Source organism: Coregonus clupeaformis, unplaced genomic scaffold (assembly GCF_020615455.1).
Source record: "Coregonus clupeaformis isolate EN_2021a unplaced genomic scaffold, ASM2061545v1 scaf0210, whole genome shotgun sequence".
Lineage (NCBI taxonomy): Eukaryota > Metazoa > Chordata > Actinopteri > Salmoniformes > Salmonidae > Coregonus > Coregonus clupeaformis.
In genome coordinates this window covers 120532-140000 of record NW_025533665.1, presented here as the reverse complement: position 1 = coordinate 140000, position 19469 = coordinate 120532, and the positions used below count along the sequence as shown (strand labels likewise).

At 45.9% G+C, this 19469-nt stretch overlaps 1 protein-coding gene across 1 annotated transcript in view; it reads right to left on the bottom strand.

Moving 5' to 3' along the window:
- LOC121561393 (ribosomal protein S6 kinase alpha-6) overlaps positions 1-17867 on the bottom strand; it is a 130298-nt gene extending 112431 nt beyond the window's left edge. Inside the window, exons 1-2 of the mRNA XM_045214182.1 lie at positions 17475-17867; positions 10950-11009 (exon numbers count right to left, since the gene is read on the bottom strand). Coding sequence (XP_045070117.1) covers positions 10950-11009; positions 17475-17525 — 111 coding nt within the window. The 5' untranslated portion in view covers positions 17526-17867. The remainder of the gene's footprint in view (positions 1-10949; positions 11010-17474) is intronic.
- Between the last annotated feature and the right edge of the window lie 1602 nt (positions 17868-19469).

Genomic DNA, 19469 nt, shown 5'->3' with positions numbered 1-19469 from the left:
CCACCTCGCACTCTCCGCTCCACCTACATCAGGGACCTCACTCCTATCAACGAGCCACCTCGCACTCTCCGCTCCACCTACATCAGGGACCTCACCCCTATCAACGAGCCACCTCGCACTCTCCGCTCCACCTACATCAGGGACCTCACCCCTATCAACGAGCCACCTCGCACTCTCCGCTCCACCTACATCAGGGACCTCACCACTATCAACGAGCCACCTCGCACTCTCCGCTCCACCTACATCAGGGACCTCACTCCCTATCAACGAGCCACCTCGCACTCTCCGCTCCACCTACATCAGGGACCTCACCCCTATCAACGAGCCACCTCGCACTCTCCGCTCCACCTACATCAGGGACCTCACCCCTATCAACGAGCCACCTCGCACTCTCCGCTCCACCTACATCAGGGACCTCACCCCCTATCAACGAGCCACCTCGCACTCTCCGCTCCACCTACATCAGGGACCTCACCCCTATCAACGAGCCACCTCGCACTCTCCGCTCCACCTACATCAGGGACCTCACTCCTATCAACGAGCCACCTCGCACTCTCCGCTCCACCTACATCAGGGACCTCACCCCTATCAACGAGCCACCTCGCACTCTCCGCTCCACCTACATCAGGGACCTCACCCCTATCAACGAGCCACCTCGCACTCTCCGCTCCACCTACATCAGGGACCTCACCCCTATCAACGAGCCACCTCGCACTCTCCGCTCCACCTACATCAGGGACCTCACCCCTATCAACGAGCCACCTCGCACTCTCCGCTCCACCTACATCAGGGACCTCACTCCTATCAACGAGCCACCTCGCACTCTCCGCTCCACCTACATCAGGGACCTCACCCCTATCAACGAGCCACCTCGCACTCTCCGCTCCACCTACATCAGGGACCTCACCCCTATCAACGAGCCACCTCGCACTCTCCGCTCCACCTACATCAGGGACCTCACTCCTATCAACGAGCCACCTCGCACTCTCCGCTCCACCTACATCAGGGACCTCACCCCTATCAACGAGCCACCTCGCACTCTCCGCTCCACCTACATCAGGGACCTCACCCCTATCAACGAGCCACCTCGCACTCTCCGCTCCACCTACATCAGGGACCTCACCCCTATCAACGAGCCACCTCGCACTCTCCGCTCCACCTACATCAGGGACCTCACTCCCCTATCAACGAGCCACCTCGCACTCTCCGCTCCACCTACATCAGGGACCTCACCCCTATCAACGAGCCACCTCGCACTCTCCGCTCCACCTACATCAGGGACCTCACTCCCTATCAACGAGCCACCTCGCACTCTCCGCTCCACCTACATCAGGGACCTCACTCCTATCAACGAGCCACCTCGCACTCTCCGCTCCACCTACATCAGGGACCTCACCCCTATCAACGAGCCACCTCGCACTCTCCGCTCCACCTACATCAGGGACCTCACTCCTATCAACGAGCCACCTCGCACTCTCCGCTCCACCTACATCAGGGACCTCACTCCTATCAACGAGCCACCTCGCACTCTCCGCTCCACCTACATCAGGGACCTCACCCCTATCAACGAGCCACCTCGCACTCTCCGCTCCACCTACATCAGGGACCTCACTCCTATCAACGAGCCACCTCGCACTCTCCGCTCCACCTACATCAGGGACCTCACTCCTATCAACGAGCCACCTCGCACTCTCCGCTCCACCTACATCAGGGACCTCACTCCTATCAACGAGCCACCTCGCACTCTCAGCTCCACCTACATCAGGGACCTCACTCCTATCAACGAGCCACCTCGCACTCTCCGCTCCACCTACATCAGGGACCTCACTCCTATCAACGAGCCACCTCGCACTCTCCGCTCCACCTACATCAGGGACCTCACCCCTATCAACGAGCCACCTCGCACTCTCCGCTCCACCTACTTTAGGGACCTCACTCCTATCAACGAGCCACCTCGCACTCTCCGCTCCACCTACATCAGGGACCTCACCCCTATCAACGAGCCACCTCGCACTCTCCGCTCCACCTACATCAGGGACCTCACTCCTATCAACGAGCCACCTCGCACTCTCCGCTCCAACAACTCATCACTGCTTCAAGTCCTCAAGACACGTCTCTGTACTATGGGGTACCGAGCCTTCCGCTCCTTTGCCCCTCGCCTATGGAACGCTCTTCCTGACCATCTGAGAGCCACTCCATCAATGGGAACTTTTAAAACGGGCCTTAAAACCCATTTCTCCAGACTGTCTTTCTTCCAGTCCTAATCTGGAAAGTGCTTTTAGCACCTAGCCTATCTACTGTTGCTATTTTATGCCTTGATTCTAAATGTATTATGTTTTTATTTTATCATTCTTTTTGCCTACAACATATACACTATCCTCTACAACATATACACTATCCTCTACAACATATACACTATCCTCTACAACATATACACTATCCTCTACAACATATACACTATCCCCTACAACATATACACTATCCTCTACAACATATACACTATCCTCTACAACATATACACTATCCTCTACAACATATACACTATCCCCTACAACATATACACTATCCTCTACAACATATACACTATCCTCTACAACATATACACTATCCCCTACAACAGATACACTATCCCCTACAACATATACACTATCCTCTACAACATATACACTATCCTCTACAACATATACACTATCCTCTACAACATATACACTATCCTCTACAACATATACACACTATCCTCTACAACATATACACTATCCTCTACAACATATACACTATCCTCTACAACATATACACTATCCTCTACAACATATACACTATCCCTCTACAACATATACACTATCCTCTACAACATATACACTATCCTCTACAACATATACACTATCCCTCTACAACATATACACTATCCTCTACAACATATACACTATCCTCTACAACATATACACTATCCTCTACAACATATACACTATCCTCTACAACATATACACTATCCTCTACAACATATACACTATCCTCTACAACATATACACTATCCTCTACAACATATACACTATCCTCTACAACATATACACTATCCTCTACAACATATACACTATCCTCTACAACATATACACTATCCTCTACAACATATACACTATCCTCTACAACATATACACTATCCTCTACAACATATACACTATCCCCTACAACATATACACTATCCCCTACAACATATACACTATCCTCTACAACATATACACTATCCTCTACAACATATACACTATCCTCTACAACATATACACTATCCTCTACAACATATACACTATCCTCTACAACATATACACTATCCCCTACAACATATACACTATCCCCTACAACATATACACTATCCCCTACAACATATACACTATCCTCTACAACATATACACTATCCTCTACAACATATACACTATCCCCTACAACATATACACTATCCTCTACAACATATACACTATCCTCTACAACATATACACTATCCTCTACAACATATACACTATCCTCTACAACATATACACTATCCTCTACAACATATACACTATCCTCTACAACATATACACTATCCCCTACAACATATACACTATCCTCTACAACATATACACTATCCCCTACAACATATACACTATCCCTCTACAACATATACACTATCCTCTACAACATATACACTATCCTCTACAACATATACACTATCTCTACAACATATACACTATCTCCCTACAACATATACACTATCCTCTACAACATATACACTATCCCCTACAACATATACACTATCCTCTACAACATATACACTATCCTCTACAACATATACACTATCCCCTACAACATATACACTATCCTCTACAACATATACACTATCCCCTACAACATATACACTATCCTCTACAACATATACACTATCCCCTACAACATATACACTATCCCCTACAACATATACACTATCCCCTACAACATATACACTATCCCCTACAACATATACACTATCCCCTACAACATATACACTATCCCCTACAACATATACACTATCCTCTACAACATATACACTATCCCCTACAACATATACACTATCCCCTACAACATATACACTATCCCCTACAACATATACACTATCCCCTACAACATATACACTATCCCCTACAACATATACACTATCCCCTACAACATATACACTATCCCCTACAACATATACACTATCCCTCACAACATATACACTATCCCCTACAACATATACACTATCCCTACAACATATACAACACTATCCCCTCCCTACAACATATACACTATCCCTCTACAACATATACACTATCCCCTACAACATATGCACTATCTCTACAACATATACACTATCCCCTACAACATATACACTATCCCCTACAACATATACACTATCCTCTACAACATATACACTATCCTCTACAACATATACACTATCCCTACAACATATACACTATCCCTCTACAACATATACACTATCCCCTACAACATATACACTATCCCTCTACAACATATACACTATCCTCTACAACATATACACTATCCTCTACAACATATACACTATCCTCTACAACATATACACTATCCTCTACAACATATACACTATCCTCTACAACATATACACTATCTCTACAACATATACACTATCCCCTACAACATATACACTATCTCTACAACATATACACTATCCTCTACAACATATACACTATCCCCTACAACATATACACTACTCTCTCCTACAACATATACACTATCCCCTACAACATATACACTATCCTCTACAACATATACACTATCCTCTACAACATATACACTATCCTCTACAACATATACACTATCCCCTACAACATATACACTATCCCCTACAACATATACACTATCCCCTACAACATATACACTATCCTCTACAACATATACACTATCCTCTACAACATATACACTATCCCCTACAACATATACACTATCCCCTACAACATATACACTATCCCTCACAACATATACACTATCCTCTACAACATATACACTATCCCCTACAACATATACACTATCCCCTACAACATATACACTATCCCCTACAACATATACACTATCCTCTACAACATATACACTATCCTCTACCAGATACACCAGCCTCTACCAGCCTCTACCAGATACACCAGCCTCTACCAGATACACCAGCCTCTACCAGATACACCAGCCTCTACCAGATACACCAGCCTCTACCAGCCTCTACCAGATACACCAGCCTCTACCAGATACACAAGCCTCTACCAGATACACCAGCCTCTACCAGATACACCAGCCTCTACCAGATACACCAGCCTCTACCAGATACACCAGCCTCTACCAGATACACCAGCCTCTACCAGATACACCAGCCTCTACCAGATACACCAGCCTCTACCAGCCTCTACCAGATACACCAGCCTCTACCAGCCTCTACCAGATACACCAGCCTCTACTAGATACACCAGCCTCTACCAGATACACTATCCTCTACTAGATACACCAACCTCTACCAGCCTCTACCAGATACACTATCCTCTACTAGATACACCAGCCTCTACCAGATACACTATCCTCTACTAGATACACCAGCCTCTACCAGATACACCAGCCTCTACCAGATACACCAGCCTCTACCAGATACACCAGCCTCTACCAGATACACCAGCCTCTACCAGATACACCAGCCTCTACCAGATACACTATCCTCTACTAGATACACCAGCCTCTACTATGCTCTACAACATATACACTATCCTCTACAACATATAAACTATCCTCTACTAGATACACCAGCCTCTACCATCCTCTACCAGATACACTATCCTCTACTAGATACACCAGCCTCTACTAGATACACCAGCCTCTACCAGATACACTATCCTCTACCAGATACACCAGCCTCTACCAGATACACCAGCCTCTACTAGATACACCAGCCTCTACTAGATACACCAGCCTCTACCAGATACACTATCCTCTACTAGATACACCAGCCTCTACCAGATACACTATCCTCTACCAGATACACCAGCCTCTACTATTCTCTACAACATATACACTATCCTCTACAACATATACACTATCCTCTACCAGATACACCAGCCTCTACTAGATACACCAGCCTCTACCAGCCTCTACCAGATACACCAGCCTCTACCAGATACACCAGCCTCTACCAGATACACCAGCCTCTACCAGCCTCTACTAGATACATCAGCCTCTACCAGATACACTATCCTCTACTAGATACACCAGCCTCTACCAGATACACTATCCTCTACTAGATACACCAGCCTCTACTATTCTCTACAACATATACACTATCCTCTACAACATATACACTATCCTCTACCAGATACACCAGCCTCTACTAGATACACCAGCCTCTACCAGATACACCAGCCTCTACCAGCCTCTACCAGATACACCAGCCTCTACCAGCCTCTACTAGATACACCAGCCTCTACCAGATACACTATCCTCTACTAGATACACCAGACTCTACCAGATACACTATCCTCTACTAGATACACCAGCCTCTACCAGATACACTATCCTCTACCAGATACACCAGCCTCTACCAGATACACCAGCCTCTACCAGATACACTATCCTCTACTAGATACACCAGCCTCTACCAGATACACTATCCTCTACTAGATACACCAGCCTCTACCAGATACACTATCCTCTACCAGATACACCAGCCTCTACCAGATACACCAGCCTCTACTAGATACACCAGCCTCTACCAGATACACTATCCTCTACTAGATACACCAGCCTCTACCAGATACACCAGCCTCTACTATTCTCTACAACATATACACTATCCTCTACAACATATACACTATCCTCTACAACATATACACTATCCTCTACAACATATACACTATTCTCTACAACATATACACTATCCTCTACAACATATACACTATCCTCTACAACATATACACCAGCCTCTACCAGATACACCAGCCTCTACCAGATACACCAGCCTCTACCAGATACACCAGCCTCTACTAGATACACCAGCCTCTACTAGATACACCAGCCTCTACCAGATACACTATCCTCTACTAGATACACCAGCCTCTACCAGATACACTATCCTCTACTAGATACACCAGCCTCTACTAGATACACTATCCTCTACTAGATACACCAGCCTCTACCAGATACACTATCCTCTACTAGATACACCAGCCTCTACCAGATACACTATCCTCTACTATTCTCTACAACATATACACTATCCTCTACAACATATACACTATCCTCTACCAGATACACCAGCCTCTACTAGATACACCAGCCTCTACCAGCCTCTACCAGATACACCAGCCTCTACCAGATACACCAGCCTCTACTAGATACACCAGCCTCTACCAGATACACCAGCCTCTACCAGATACACCAGCCTCTACCAGCCTCTACTAGATACACCAGCCTCTACCAGATACACTATCCTCTACTAGATACACCAGCCTCTACCAGATACACTATCCTCTACTAGATACACCAGCCTCTACCAGATACACTATCCTCTACCAGATACACCAGCCTCTACCAGATACACCAGCCTCTACTAGATACACCAGCCTCTACTAGATACACCAGCCTCTACCAGATACACTATCCTCTACTAGATACACCAGCCTCTACTAGATACACCAGCCTCTACCAGATACACTATCCTCTACTAGATACACCAGCCTCTACCAGATACACTATCCTCTACCAGATACACCAGCCTCTACCAGATACACTATCCTCTACTAGATACACCAGCCTCTACCAGATACACTATCCTCTACCAGATACACCAGCCTCTACTATTCTCTACAACATATACACTATCCTCTACAACATATACACTATCCTCTACCAGATACACCAGCCTCTACCAGATACACCAGCCTCTACTAGATACACCAGCCTCTACCAGCCTCTACCAGATACACCAGCCTCTACTAGATACACCAGCCTCTACCAGATACACTATCCTCTACTAGATACACCAGCCTCTACCAGATACACTATCCTCTACTAGATACACCAGCCTCTACCAGATACACCAGCCTCTACCAGATACACCAGCCTCTACTATTCTCTACAACATATACACTATCCTCTACAACATATACACTATCCTCTACCAGATACACCAGCCTCTACTAGATACACCAGCCTCTACCAGATACACTATCCTCTACTAGATACACCAGCCTCTACCAGATACACTATCCTCTACCAGATACACCAGCCTCTACTAGATACACTATCCTCTACTAGATACACCAGCCTCTACCAGATACACTATCCTCTACCAGATACACCAGCCTCTACTATTCTCTACAACATATACACTATCCTCTACAACATATACACTATCCTCTACCAGATACACCAGCCTCTACTAGATACACCAGCCTCTACCAGATACACTATCCTCTACTAGATACACCAGCCTCTACCAGATACACTATCCTCTACTAGATACACCAGCCTCTACCAGATACACCAGCCTCTACTAGATACACCAGCCTCTACCAGATACACCAGCCTCTACCAGATACACTATCCTCTACTAGATACACCAGCCTCTACCAGATACACTATCCTCTACCAGATACACTATCCTCTACTAGATACACCAGCCTCTACCAGATACACTATCCTCTACTAGATACACCAGCCTCTACCAGATACACTATCCTCTACCAGATACACCAGCCTCTACTAGATACACTATCCTCTACCAGATACACCAGCCTCTACCAGATACACCAGCCTCTACCAGATACACTATCCTCTACCAGATACACCAGCCTCTACTAGATACACCAGCCTCTACCAGATACACTATCCTCTACCAGATACACCAGCCTCTACCAGATACACCAGCCTCTACTAGATACACCAGCCTCTACCAGATACACTATCCTCTACTAGATACACCAGCCTCTACCAGATACACTATCCTCTACTAGATACACCAGCCTCTACCAGATACACTATCCTCTACCAGATACACTATCCTCTACTAGATACACCAGCCTCTACCAGATACACTATCCTCTACCAGATACACCAGCCTCTACTATCCTCTACAACATATACACTATCCTCTACCAGATACACCAGCCTCTACCAGATACACCAGCCTCTACTAGATACACCAGCCTCTACCAGCCTCTACCAGATACACCAGCCTCTACCAGATACACCAGCCTCTACCAGATACACCAGCCTCTACTAGATACACCAGCCTCTACCAGATACACTATCCTCTACTAGATACACCAGCCTCTACCAGATACACTATCCTCTACTAGATACACCAGCCTCTACCAGATACACTATCCTCTACTAGATACACCAGCCTCTACCAGATACACTATCCTCTACTAGATACACCAGCCTCTACCAGATACACCAGCCTCTACCAGATACACCAGCCTCTACTATTCTCTACAACATATACACTATCCTCTACAACATATACACTATCCTCTACCAGATACACCAGCCTCTACTAGATACACCAGCCTCTACCAGATACACTATCCTCTACTAGATACACTATCCTCTACCAGATACACTATCCTCTACTAGATACACCAGCCTCTACCAGATACACCAGCCTCTACTAGATACACCAGCCTCTACCAGATACACCAGCCTCTACCAGATACACTATCCTCTACTAGATACACTATCCTCTACTAGATACACCAGCCTCTACTAGATACACCAGCCTCTACCAGATACACTATCCTCTACTAGATACACCAGCCTCTACCAGATACACTATCCTCTACCAGATACACCAGCCTCTACTAGATACACCAGCCTCTACCAGATACACTATCCTCTACCAGATACACTATCCTCTACTAGATACACCAGCCTCTACCAGATACACTATCCTCTACTAGATACACCAGCCTCTACCAGATACACTATCCTCTACCAGATACACCAGCCTCTACTAGATACACCAGCCTCTACCAGATACACTATCCTCTACTAGATACACCAGCCTCTACCAGATACACTATCCTCTACTAGATACACCAGCCTCTACCAGATACACCAGCCTCTACTATTCTCTACAACATATACACTATCCTCTACAACATATACACTATCCTCTACCAGATACACCAGCCTCTACCAGATACACCAGCCTCTACCAGATACACCAGCCTCTACCAGATACACCAGCCTCTACCAGATACACCAGCCTCTACTATCCTCTACCAGATACACCAGCCTCTACTAGCCTCTACCAGATACACCAGCCTCTACTAGCCTCTACCAGATACACCAGCCTCTACTATCCTCTACCAGATACACCAGCCTCTACTATCCTCTACCAGATACACTGTAATGAAAAGAGCTATAAAAATGACTAGTATTATTACTACTACACACCCTCCATGTTATTCACACAATGAGTGAAAGACTCACCCTCGTCTCCCTCCCCCATGTTACTCACACAATGAGAGAGACTCTCCCTCCACTATAATAATAAATAAATAATATGCCATTTAGCAGACACTTTTATCCAAAGCGACTTACAGTCATGCATGCATACATTTTTTTTGTGTATGGGTGGTCCCGGGGATCGAACCCACTACCTTGGCGTTACAAGCGTGGTCCTCTGTAGCTCAGCTGGTAGAGCACGGCGCTTGTAACGCCAAGGTAGTGGGTTCGATCCCCGGGACCACCCATACACAAAAAAAAAAAAATATGTATGCACGCATGACTGTAAGTCGCTTTGGATAAAAGCGTCTGCTAAATGGCATATTATTATTATTATATTATTATTATTACAAGCGCCGTGCTCTACCAGGTGAGCTACAGAGGACCACTACAGAGGACCACTACAGAGGACCACTACAGAGGACCACTATGTTACTCACACAATGCGTGAAAGACTCTCCCTCGTCCATGGGCTCATCCAGGATCTGGTGACCATTGACCTGGAACACACAGACAGTAAACATCATCAACAACAACACACAGTAAACAACCACATCAACACAATACAATCACAAATCAACAACACGATGGGAGAGTTCCAGCAGGTCAATTTGGCTAAGTCAGTGACAATTAGGGCTCCTCAACAAACAAAAAAATCTTAGTAGACCGAAAGTCATCTGTTCATTCGACCAATCAATTGGACATTTTTAAACGTGTATTTTTCCATATATAGACACACCCTGTGTTTTAAAAAATAAACGATATGCATTGAGCTTGTCTGATGCTTAAAGCTGAAATAAGACAAATGCCTCAAGAGGGCACCAGAGATCTAGAAACCAGAAGAAAAACTGATCCCACTATTCTCCTCCCACTCCCGCTGGCGTTCGCAGATTCTGCCATTACTCTCCTGAAGTTTCCGGTAATAGGCCACACGAGGAGTCGGCAACCTTTCTCATGTGGAATGCAAATGTATATTACACTTTCTATCAATCTGCGTGCCAGTTATGGTTTTCGTATGCAAATTTTCATGAAAGTTTCATTTCATTGATAATAACGTCTTCATCTCTCAAAACCATTGTCATGTGGTTAATCAAAATGTTATATAAATCTAAATAAAAATGATAAACTTAAAAAGTTACTTCTCTTGCCATTGCCAACTACAGTGCATTCGGAAAGTATTCAGACCCCTTGACCTTTTACACATTTTGTTACGTGATAGCCTTATTCTAAAATGGATTAAGTACATTTTTATCCTAATCTACACACAATACCCCATAATGAAAAAGCGAAAACAGGTTTTTAGAAATGTTTGCAAATGTATTAAAAATTAAATAAAATACCTTATTTACATAAGTATTCAGACCCTTTGCTATGAGACTCAATTGAGCTCTGGTGCATCCTGGTTCCATTGATCATCCTTGAGATGTTTCTACAACTTGATTGGACATGATTTGGAAAGGCACACACTGCCTATATCAGGTCCCACAGTTGACAGTGCATGTCAGAGCAAAAACCAAGCCATGAGGTCGAAGGAATTGTCCGTACAGCTCCGAGACAGGATTGTGTCGAGGCACAGATCTGGGGAAGAGTACCAAAAAATGTCTGCAGCATTGAAGGTCCCCAAGAACACAGTGGCCTCCATCATTCTTAAATGGAAGAAGTTTGCAACCGCTAAGACTCTTCCTAGAGCTGGCCGCCCGGCCAAACTGAGCAATCTGGGGAGAAGGGCCTTGGTCAGGGAGGTGACCAAGAACCCGATGGTCACTGACAGCACTCCAGAGTTCCTCTGTGGAGATGGGAGAACCTTCCAGAAGGACAACCATCTCTGCAGCACTCCACCAATCAGGCCTTTATGGTAGAGTGGCCAGATGGAAGCCACTCCTCAGTAAAAGGCACATGACAGCACGCTTGGAGTTTTCCAAAAGGCACCTAAAGGACTTTCAGACCATGAGAAACAAGATTCTCTGGTCTGATGAAACCAAGATTGAACTCTTGAATGCCAAGCGTCACGTCTGGAGGAAACCTGGCACCATCCTTATGGTGAAGCATAGTGGTGGCAGCACAATGCTGCGAGGATGTTTTTCAGCGGCAGGGACTGGGAGACTACATTTACATTTTACATTTTAGTCATTTTAGCAGACGCTCTTATCCAGAGCGACTTACAGTTAGTGAATACATATTTTTTTATATATACTGGCCCCCCGTGGGAATCGAACCCACAACCCTGGCGTTGCAAACGCCATGCTCTATCAACTGAGCTACATCCCTGCCGGCCATTCCCTCCCCTACCCTGGACGACGCTGGGCCAATTGTGCGCCGCCCATGAGTCTCCCGGTCGCGGCTGGCTGCGACAGAGCCTAGATTCGAACCAGGATCTCTAGTGGCACAGTTAGCACTGCGATGCAGTGCCTTAGACCACTGCGCCACTCAGGAGTCAGGATCGAGGGAAAGATTAACGGAGCAAATAACAGAGAGCTCCTTGATGAAAACCTGGTCCAGAGCGCTCAGGACCTCAGACTGGGGCGAAGGCTCACCTTCCAACAGGACAACAACCCTAAGCATCAGCCAAGAAAATGCAGGAGTGGCTTCGGGACAATGCCCGGACTTGAACCTGATGGAAAATCTCTGGTGAGACCTGAAAATAGCTGTGCAGCGACGCTCCCCATCCAACCTGACAGAGCTTGAGACGATCTGCAGAGAAGAATGGGAGAAACTCCCCAAATACAGGTGTGCCAAGCTTGTAGCATCATAGCCAAGAAGACTCGAGGCTGTAATCGCTGCCAAAAGTGCTTCAACAAAGTACTGAGGAAAGGGTCTGAATACTATTTATTTTTAATACATTTGCTAAAAATTCTAAAAACCTGTTTCTGCTTTGTCATTTTGGGGTATTGTGTGTAGACTGATGAAGGGGAAAATAACAATTTATTCCATTTTAGAATAAGGCTGTAACAAAATGTGGTAAAAGTCAAGGGGTCTAAAATGGCAACTTTCATCATAATTTTCAAAAACATTGTTTGCGATACAAATGTAAGAAGTATTTAACATCCTTGCTCCAAATGAAGTTTGTGAGAATTTCCAGAACAATCTATCCCAAAAATATTTTCAGCTCCCGTTGGCGTCTCTACAGTATTGAGTGGCTGTAATCCATCCCTCAGTAACAGTCTGTTACTAGTCACCCATCTGACTTCCTGCTGTACACAACCGTTATCATCACCAGTGACTCGGTTAATTAAAAAAAAGTGGTCAGATGACGCAGATGCTAAGCTACAGGACTGTTTTGCTAGCACAGACTGGAACATGTTCTGGGATTCTTCAGATAGCATTGAGGAGTACACCACATCAGTCACTGGCTTCATCAATAAGTGCATCGATGACGTCGTCCCCACAGTGACCGTACGTACATACCCCAACCAGAAGCCATGGATTACAGGCAACATCCGCACTGAGCTAAAGGGTAGAGCTGCCGCTTTCAAGGAGCGGGACTCTAACCCGGACGCTTATAAGAAATCCCACTATGCCCTCTGACGAACCATCAAACAGGCAAAGAGTCAATACAGTCTAAGATTGAATCGTACTACACCGGCTCAGACGCTCGTTGGATGTGGCAGGGCTTGAAAACTATTACAGACTACAAAGGGAAGCACAGCCGCGAGCTGCCCAGTGACACAAGCCTACCAGATGAGCTAAATCACTTCTATGCTCGCTTCGAGGCAAGCAACACTGAAGCATGCATGAGAGCACCAGCTGTTCCGGATGACTATGTGATCACGCTCTCCGTAGCCGATGTGAGTAAGACTTTTAAGCAGGTCAACAACATATCTGCCGCACTGATCCTCAACACAGGGGCCCCTCAGGGGTGCGTGCTCAGTCCCCTCCTGTACTCCCTGTTCACCCATGACTGCATGGCCAGGCACGACTCCAACACCATCATTAAGTTTGCAGACGACACAACAGTGGTAGGCCTGATCAACGACAACGATGAGACAGCCTATATGGAGGAGGTCAGAGACCTGGCCGTGTGGTGCCAGGATAACAATCTCTCCCTCAACGTGACCAAGACAAAGGAGATGATTGTGGACTACAGGAAAAAAAAAGAGGACTGAGCACGCCCCCATTCTCATCGACAGGGCTGTAGTGGAACAGGTTGAGAGCTTCAAGTTCCTTGGTGTCCACATTACCAACGAACTATCATGGTCCAAACACACCAAGACAGTCGTGAAGAGGGCACGACAAAGCCTATTCCCCCTCAGGAGACTGAAACGATTTGGCATGGGTCCTCAGATCCTCAAAAAGTTATACAGCTGCACCATCAAGAGCATCCTGACTGGTTGCATCACCACCTGGTATGGCAACTGCTCCTTAACCCTTTCACTCAGCCTGACTCTCTGACACCCTAACCCTTTCACTCAGCCTGACTTGCTGACACCAATACAGACTGGCGCTCAACACACACACACACCAGGCAGGCAGAGACAGACAGGCAATCTGTAGATCCATACAGACAGGCAGGCAGGCAGAGACAGACAAACAATCTGTAGATCCATACAGACAGGTAGACAGACAGACAATCTGTAGATCCAGACGGACAGGTAGAGACAGACAGGCAGGCAGACAAACAATCTGTAGATCCATACAGAAAGAAGATATTCCCAGAAAAACAACCAGAGCTGGATTCCTGCTGCCTGGTCGGCACATCAAAACACAACAAAGCTTTTCAGACATGACCAGTCCCAATAACACAACAAAGCTTTTCAGACATGACCAGTCCCAATAACACAACAAAGCTTTTCAGACATGACCAGTCCCAATAACACAACAAAGCTTTTCAGACATGACCAGTCCCAATAACACAACAAAGCTTTTCAGACATGACCAGTCCCAATAACACAACAACGCTTTTCAGACATGACCAGTCCCAATCTATTGCAGAGTTACTGTGTAGCTAAGCCCTTGATCATGACTCTCAGTTCCATTACATTACACATAAGAGTCATTGGACAAGGCCTCTTCTGTAGGGGGCGTTGTGTTGAGAGCCCTGACGCTTGGTCTGAACATTAACATGTATTGCATGTGGTATGGTTTTGGGAGCATATCATATATATATATATATTTATTTTACAGAAAGGTTAAATTGATACACACCGATATAGGGTTAGGGTTCCCACCCGGCCATCTCTCCATGTTACATCGCTTGTTTACGGAAGACAGATGGACGACATACACTGCCACTGTGCTAATTAGCTATCCAGCATGCTCCGAACACCGTAACTGCAGAGGAAGTGTAGTTCCTCTACTGGAAGCACACACAGCTTATAGATATGTGATAAACTGCTACAGTAAGTGTATTTTTTATTTGAACGATTATTTCTCGCTGATATAAAAGATAAGGGGCATATCAGCATATGTTTCGAAAAACGATTTGAAAGCAATGATTGACATTCTTAATGTTAATACACTGCATCGGAACTGTGGTTCACATGGAGGCATCAGTGGGCGAATGTAAGCACTGAAAACCCAATATACAGAGAAGGGTTTTCAAGAGCTACATCATTGTGAAGAGTTTACAACATGCCTGATGTAAACAAACAGTGACAGGAACAATATCATTTAATTAGATCTATATGGGCCTAGTTTAGCTTCAATGCAACCAAGAGAGTTGCCAGCACAATGTAAAAACTCTACGTTGCATCGAAACTAGGTCTAGCTAGATACAGTAGCTAACAATTTAGAATGTTGTACAAGCAAAGTAAAAGATAAGCATAATTGTAGGGTCTACTCTTTGGACCATTATTATTATCTGCATGAGATAGTTGGCGAGTCAGCCAGCCAGGGTCATGGCTTTTGTTAAATTAACGTCAAAAGTAGATTTTTTTTTTTTTTTGCATTTTAACTAACTCTAACCCTTACCTAATTCTCAAAACCTGCTGTCTGTCTCGTAACCTGCTGCGTAAATTATCCTAACCTACTACAAGTCAAATCAGACGTTAATTTGACAAAAACTGGATCCCTTCTAGCCATGACCACCAACCAGCTAGCTATCCATCGCTGTCTCTGAATGTTGACGTGTGACCGGTGACTGCTAACAGCTAACATGCTAACTAGTAGCTAGCTATCCATCGCTGTCTCTGAATGTTGACAGTATGAACGCTGCTAACTGTAGCTTTCTGAATGTTGACGTGGACCGGTGACCGCTAACAGCTAACATGCTAACTAGAGCTTCATGCTGTCTCTGATGTTGTGGCGCTCAGCTAACATGCTGTACTAGCTATCCATCGCTGTCTCTGAATGTTGACCAGTGACTGCTAACAGCTACCATGCTAACTAGTAGCTAGCTATCCATCGCTGTCTCTGAATGTTGACGTGTGACCAGTGACTGCTAACAGCTACCATGCTAACTAGTAGCTAGCTGTGTAGCCGTTGCTACAACCTAAACACTCGCGCATTACAGTTTGTCTGGCCAACATTTCCCAGCACGTCAAAACACGCAGATGGTTTTACCTAGCTAGAAAAGTGATTTAGTTAAAGACTTTATAGCTAGTGACAGGGATATTTCTAGCATTACTAATAGTTAGCCTGCTAAAAAAAACGAACAGAAAATCAGTTAGCTAGCTAACATCCGCTCAAGCACCGAAGGAACTGGGATGAAAACAAATGTTTGAACCGTTTCAACAACTTGGTAAACAAAGGTGTAAACAACCCAATATGAACCCGATACATTCCATCAAGGAAACAACATTTCCTGCCTCAAAATAAATAAAGTTCGCATAAATAAGATGGAACAAGCAGATATAGCTAGCCAGCTAGTTTAGCAACACTACTAGCATTAGCCTAACTAGCTGCTCTGTTAGCATGCATGCTGTCTCACCATTATATGGTTTCAGTCGCACTTTCATACATTGCTGGGACATAAACACAACGAATAAACAGCCTTACATCCCATGCAGAAGCTATAATAGTGAACTAACCTCACTACTAACGCTGGTCACCTCCATTTCGAGCGGCTGGGAGAACGGCATCGTAGTCGGAGCTAGACCGCCGCTCCAAGCCGAATCTCCCCCCGCTGATAACCGACTGGAGATTCTGCCTTCACGGTCGGGAACGAGCCAGAACCGGGTCACCGGCGCCTACTGCCCGGGGAAGATCAGACACCGGGGTCGGGACAGTTGGTTTGACAGGACCATATGGTAACCGAGCAGCTGTTATGTTCCTCTCCCATAGATGAATATGGCCGCCTCTATCCTCAGCATCAATGCACTGAGAGCCCATTGACGTAGCTCTGACGCAATTCAGTTAAGGATTTCCCCCATAATAGGCAAACAAACATCGGGGAGAGGAGATGAGAGCAGAGGAGAGGAGAGAAGGAGGAGATGAGAGCAGAGGAGAGGAGAGGAGAGGAGAGAAGGAGAAGATGAGAGGAGAGGAGAGGAGAGGAGAGGAGAGGCGAGGAGAGGCGAGAAGGAGGAGATGAGAGCAGAGGAGAGGAGAGGAGAGGAGAGAAGGAGAATATGAGAGGAGAGGAGAGGAGAGGAGAGGAGAGGAGAGGAGAGGAGAGGCGAGGAGAGGCGAGGGAGAAGTGGAGAGCAGAAGAGAAGAGGAGAGATTAGATTAGTTTATTAGTCACATGCACAGGCTCGCAGATGTAATTGCAGAGTACAGTGAAATTATTAAACTCCGAGCTCCAACAGTGCAGGTCAAAAAGAGAAGTGAATGAAACAATAATAAAAAATAATATGTACATATTTACAACTGTAACAATGATAAATGTCTATTGGGGGTGGGGGCAGGGTAAATGTCCATAGGGGGAGCAGCTGGGGTCTGGAGGTAGAAACTATTGGCCAGTCTTCCAGTTTTTGCCATGATTCTCCTGTACTGCCAGTGTCTGAGTGATGGAAGCGGGGAGAACAGGCCGTGGCTCGGGTGGCTGAGGTCCCTGATGATCTTCTTGGCCTTCCTGTGACACCTGGTGTTGTAGGTGTCCTGGAGGGCAGGCAGTGTGCACCCAATGGTGCGTTCGGCTGAGCGTACCACCCTCTGAAGCTCCTTGCGGTCAGCGGCGGTAGAGTTGCCATACCAGGCGGTGATGCAGCCCGACAGTATGCTCTCGATGGTGCTCCTGTAGAACACCGTGAGCCCTCAGGGACAGGCCACATGTCTTCAGCATCCTGAGGTTGAAAAGTCGCGGTTGTGCCTTCACTACGGTGTCCATTAGGTTTGACCATTTCAGCTTCTCTAAGATGTGCACACAGAGGTACTTTACGTTTTTGACGGTCTCCACGGCGGCCCCCGTTGATGAGGATGTGGGTGTGCCCAGCCTGGTTCCTGCTGATGTCCACAGAGGGGAGGGGGAGATAGAGATTAGCTAGAGATGACTGTAGCTAGAGATTAGAGCAGTCTAGATTAGAGGAGGGGCATCATACTATGTAGCTAGAGATTAGAGCAGTCTAGATTAGAGGAGGGGCGGGGGGGGCATCATACTATGTAGCTAGAGATTAGAGCAGTCTAGATTAGAGGGGCGGGGGGGCATCATACTATGTAACTAGAGATTAGAGCAGTCTAGATTAGAGGGGCGGGGGGGGGCATCATACTATGTAGCTAGAGATTAGAGCAGTCTAGATTAGAGGAGGGTGGGGGGGCATCATACTATGTAACTAGAGATTAGAGCAATCTAGATTAGAGGGGGGCGGGGGCATCATACTATGTAGCTAGAGATTAGAGCAGTCTAGATTAGAGTGGCGGGGGGGCATCATACTATGTAGCTAGAGATTAGAGCAGTCTAGATTAGAGGAGGGGCATCATACTATGTAGCTAGAGATTAGAGCAGTCTAGATTAGAGGGGCGGGGGGGCATCATACTATGTAGCTAGAGATTAGAGCAGTCTAGATTAGAGGAGGGGCGGGGGGCATCATACTATGTAACTAGAGATTAGAGCAGTCTAGATTAGAGGGGCGGGGGGCATCATA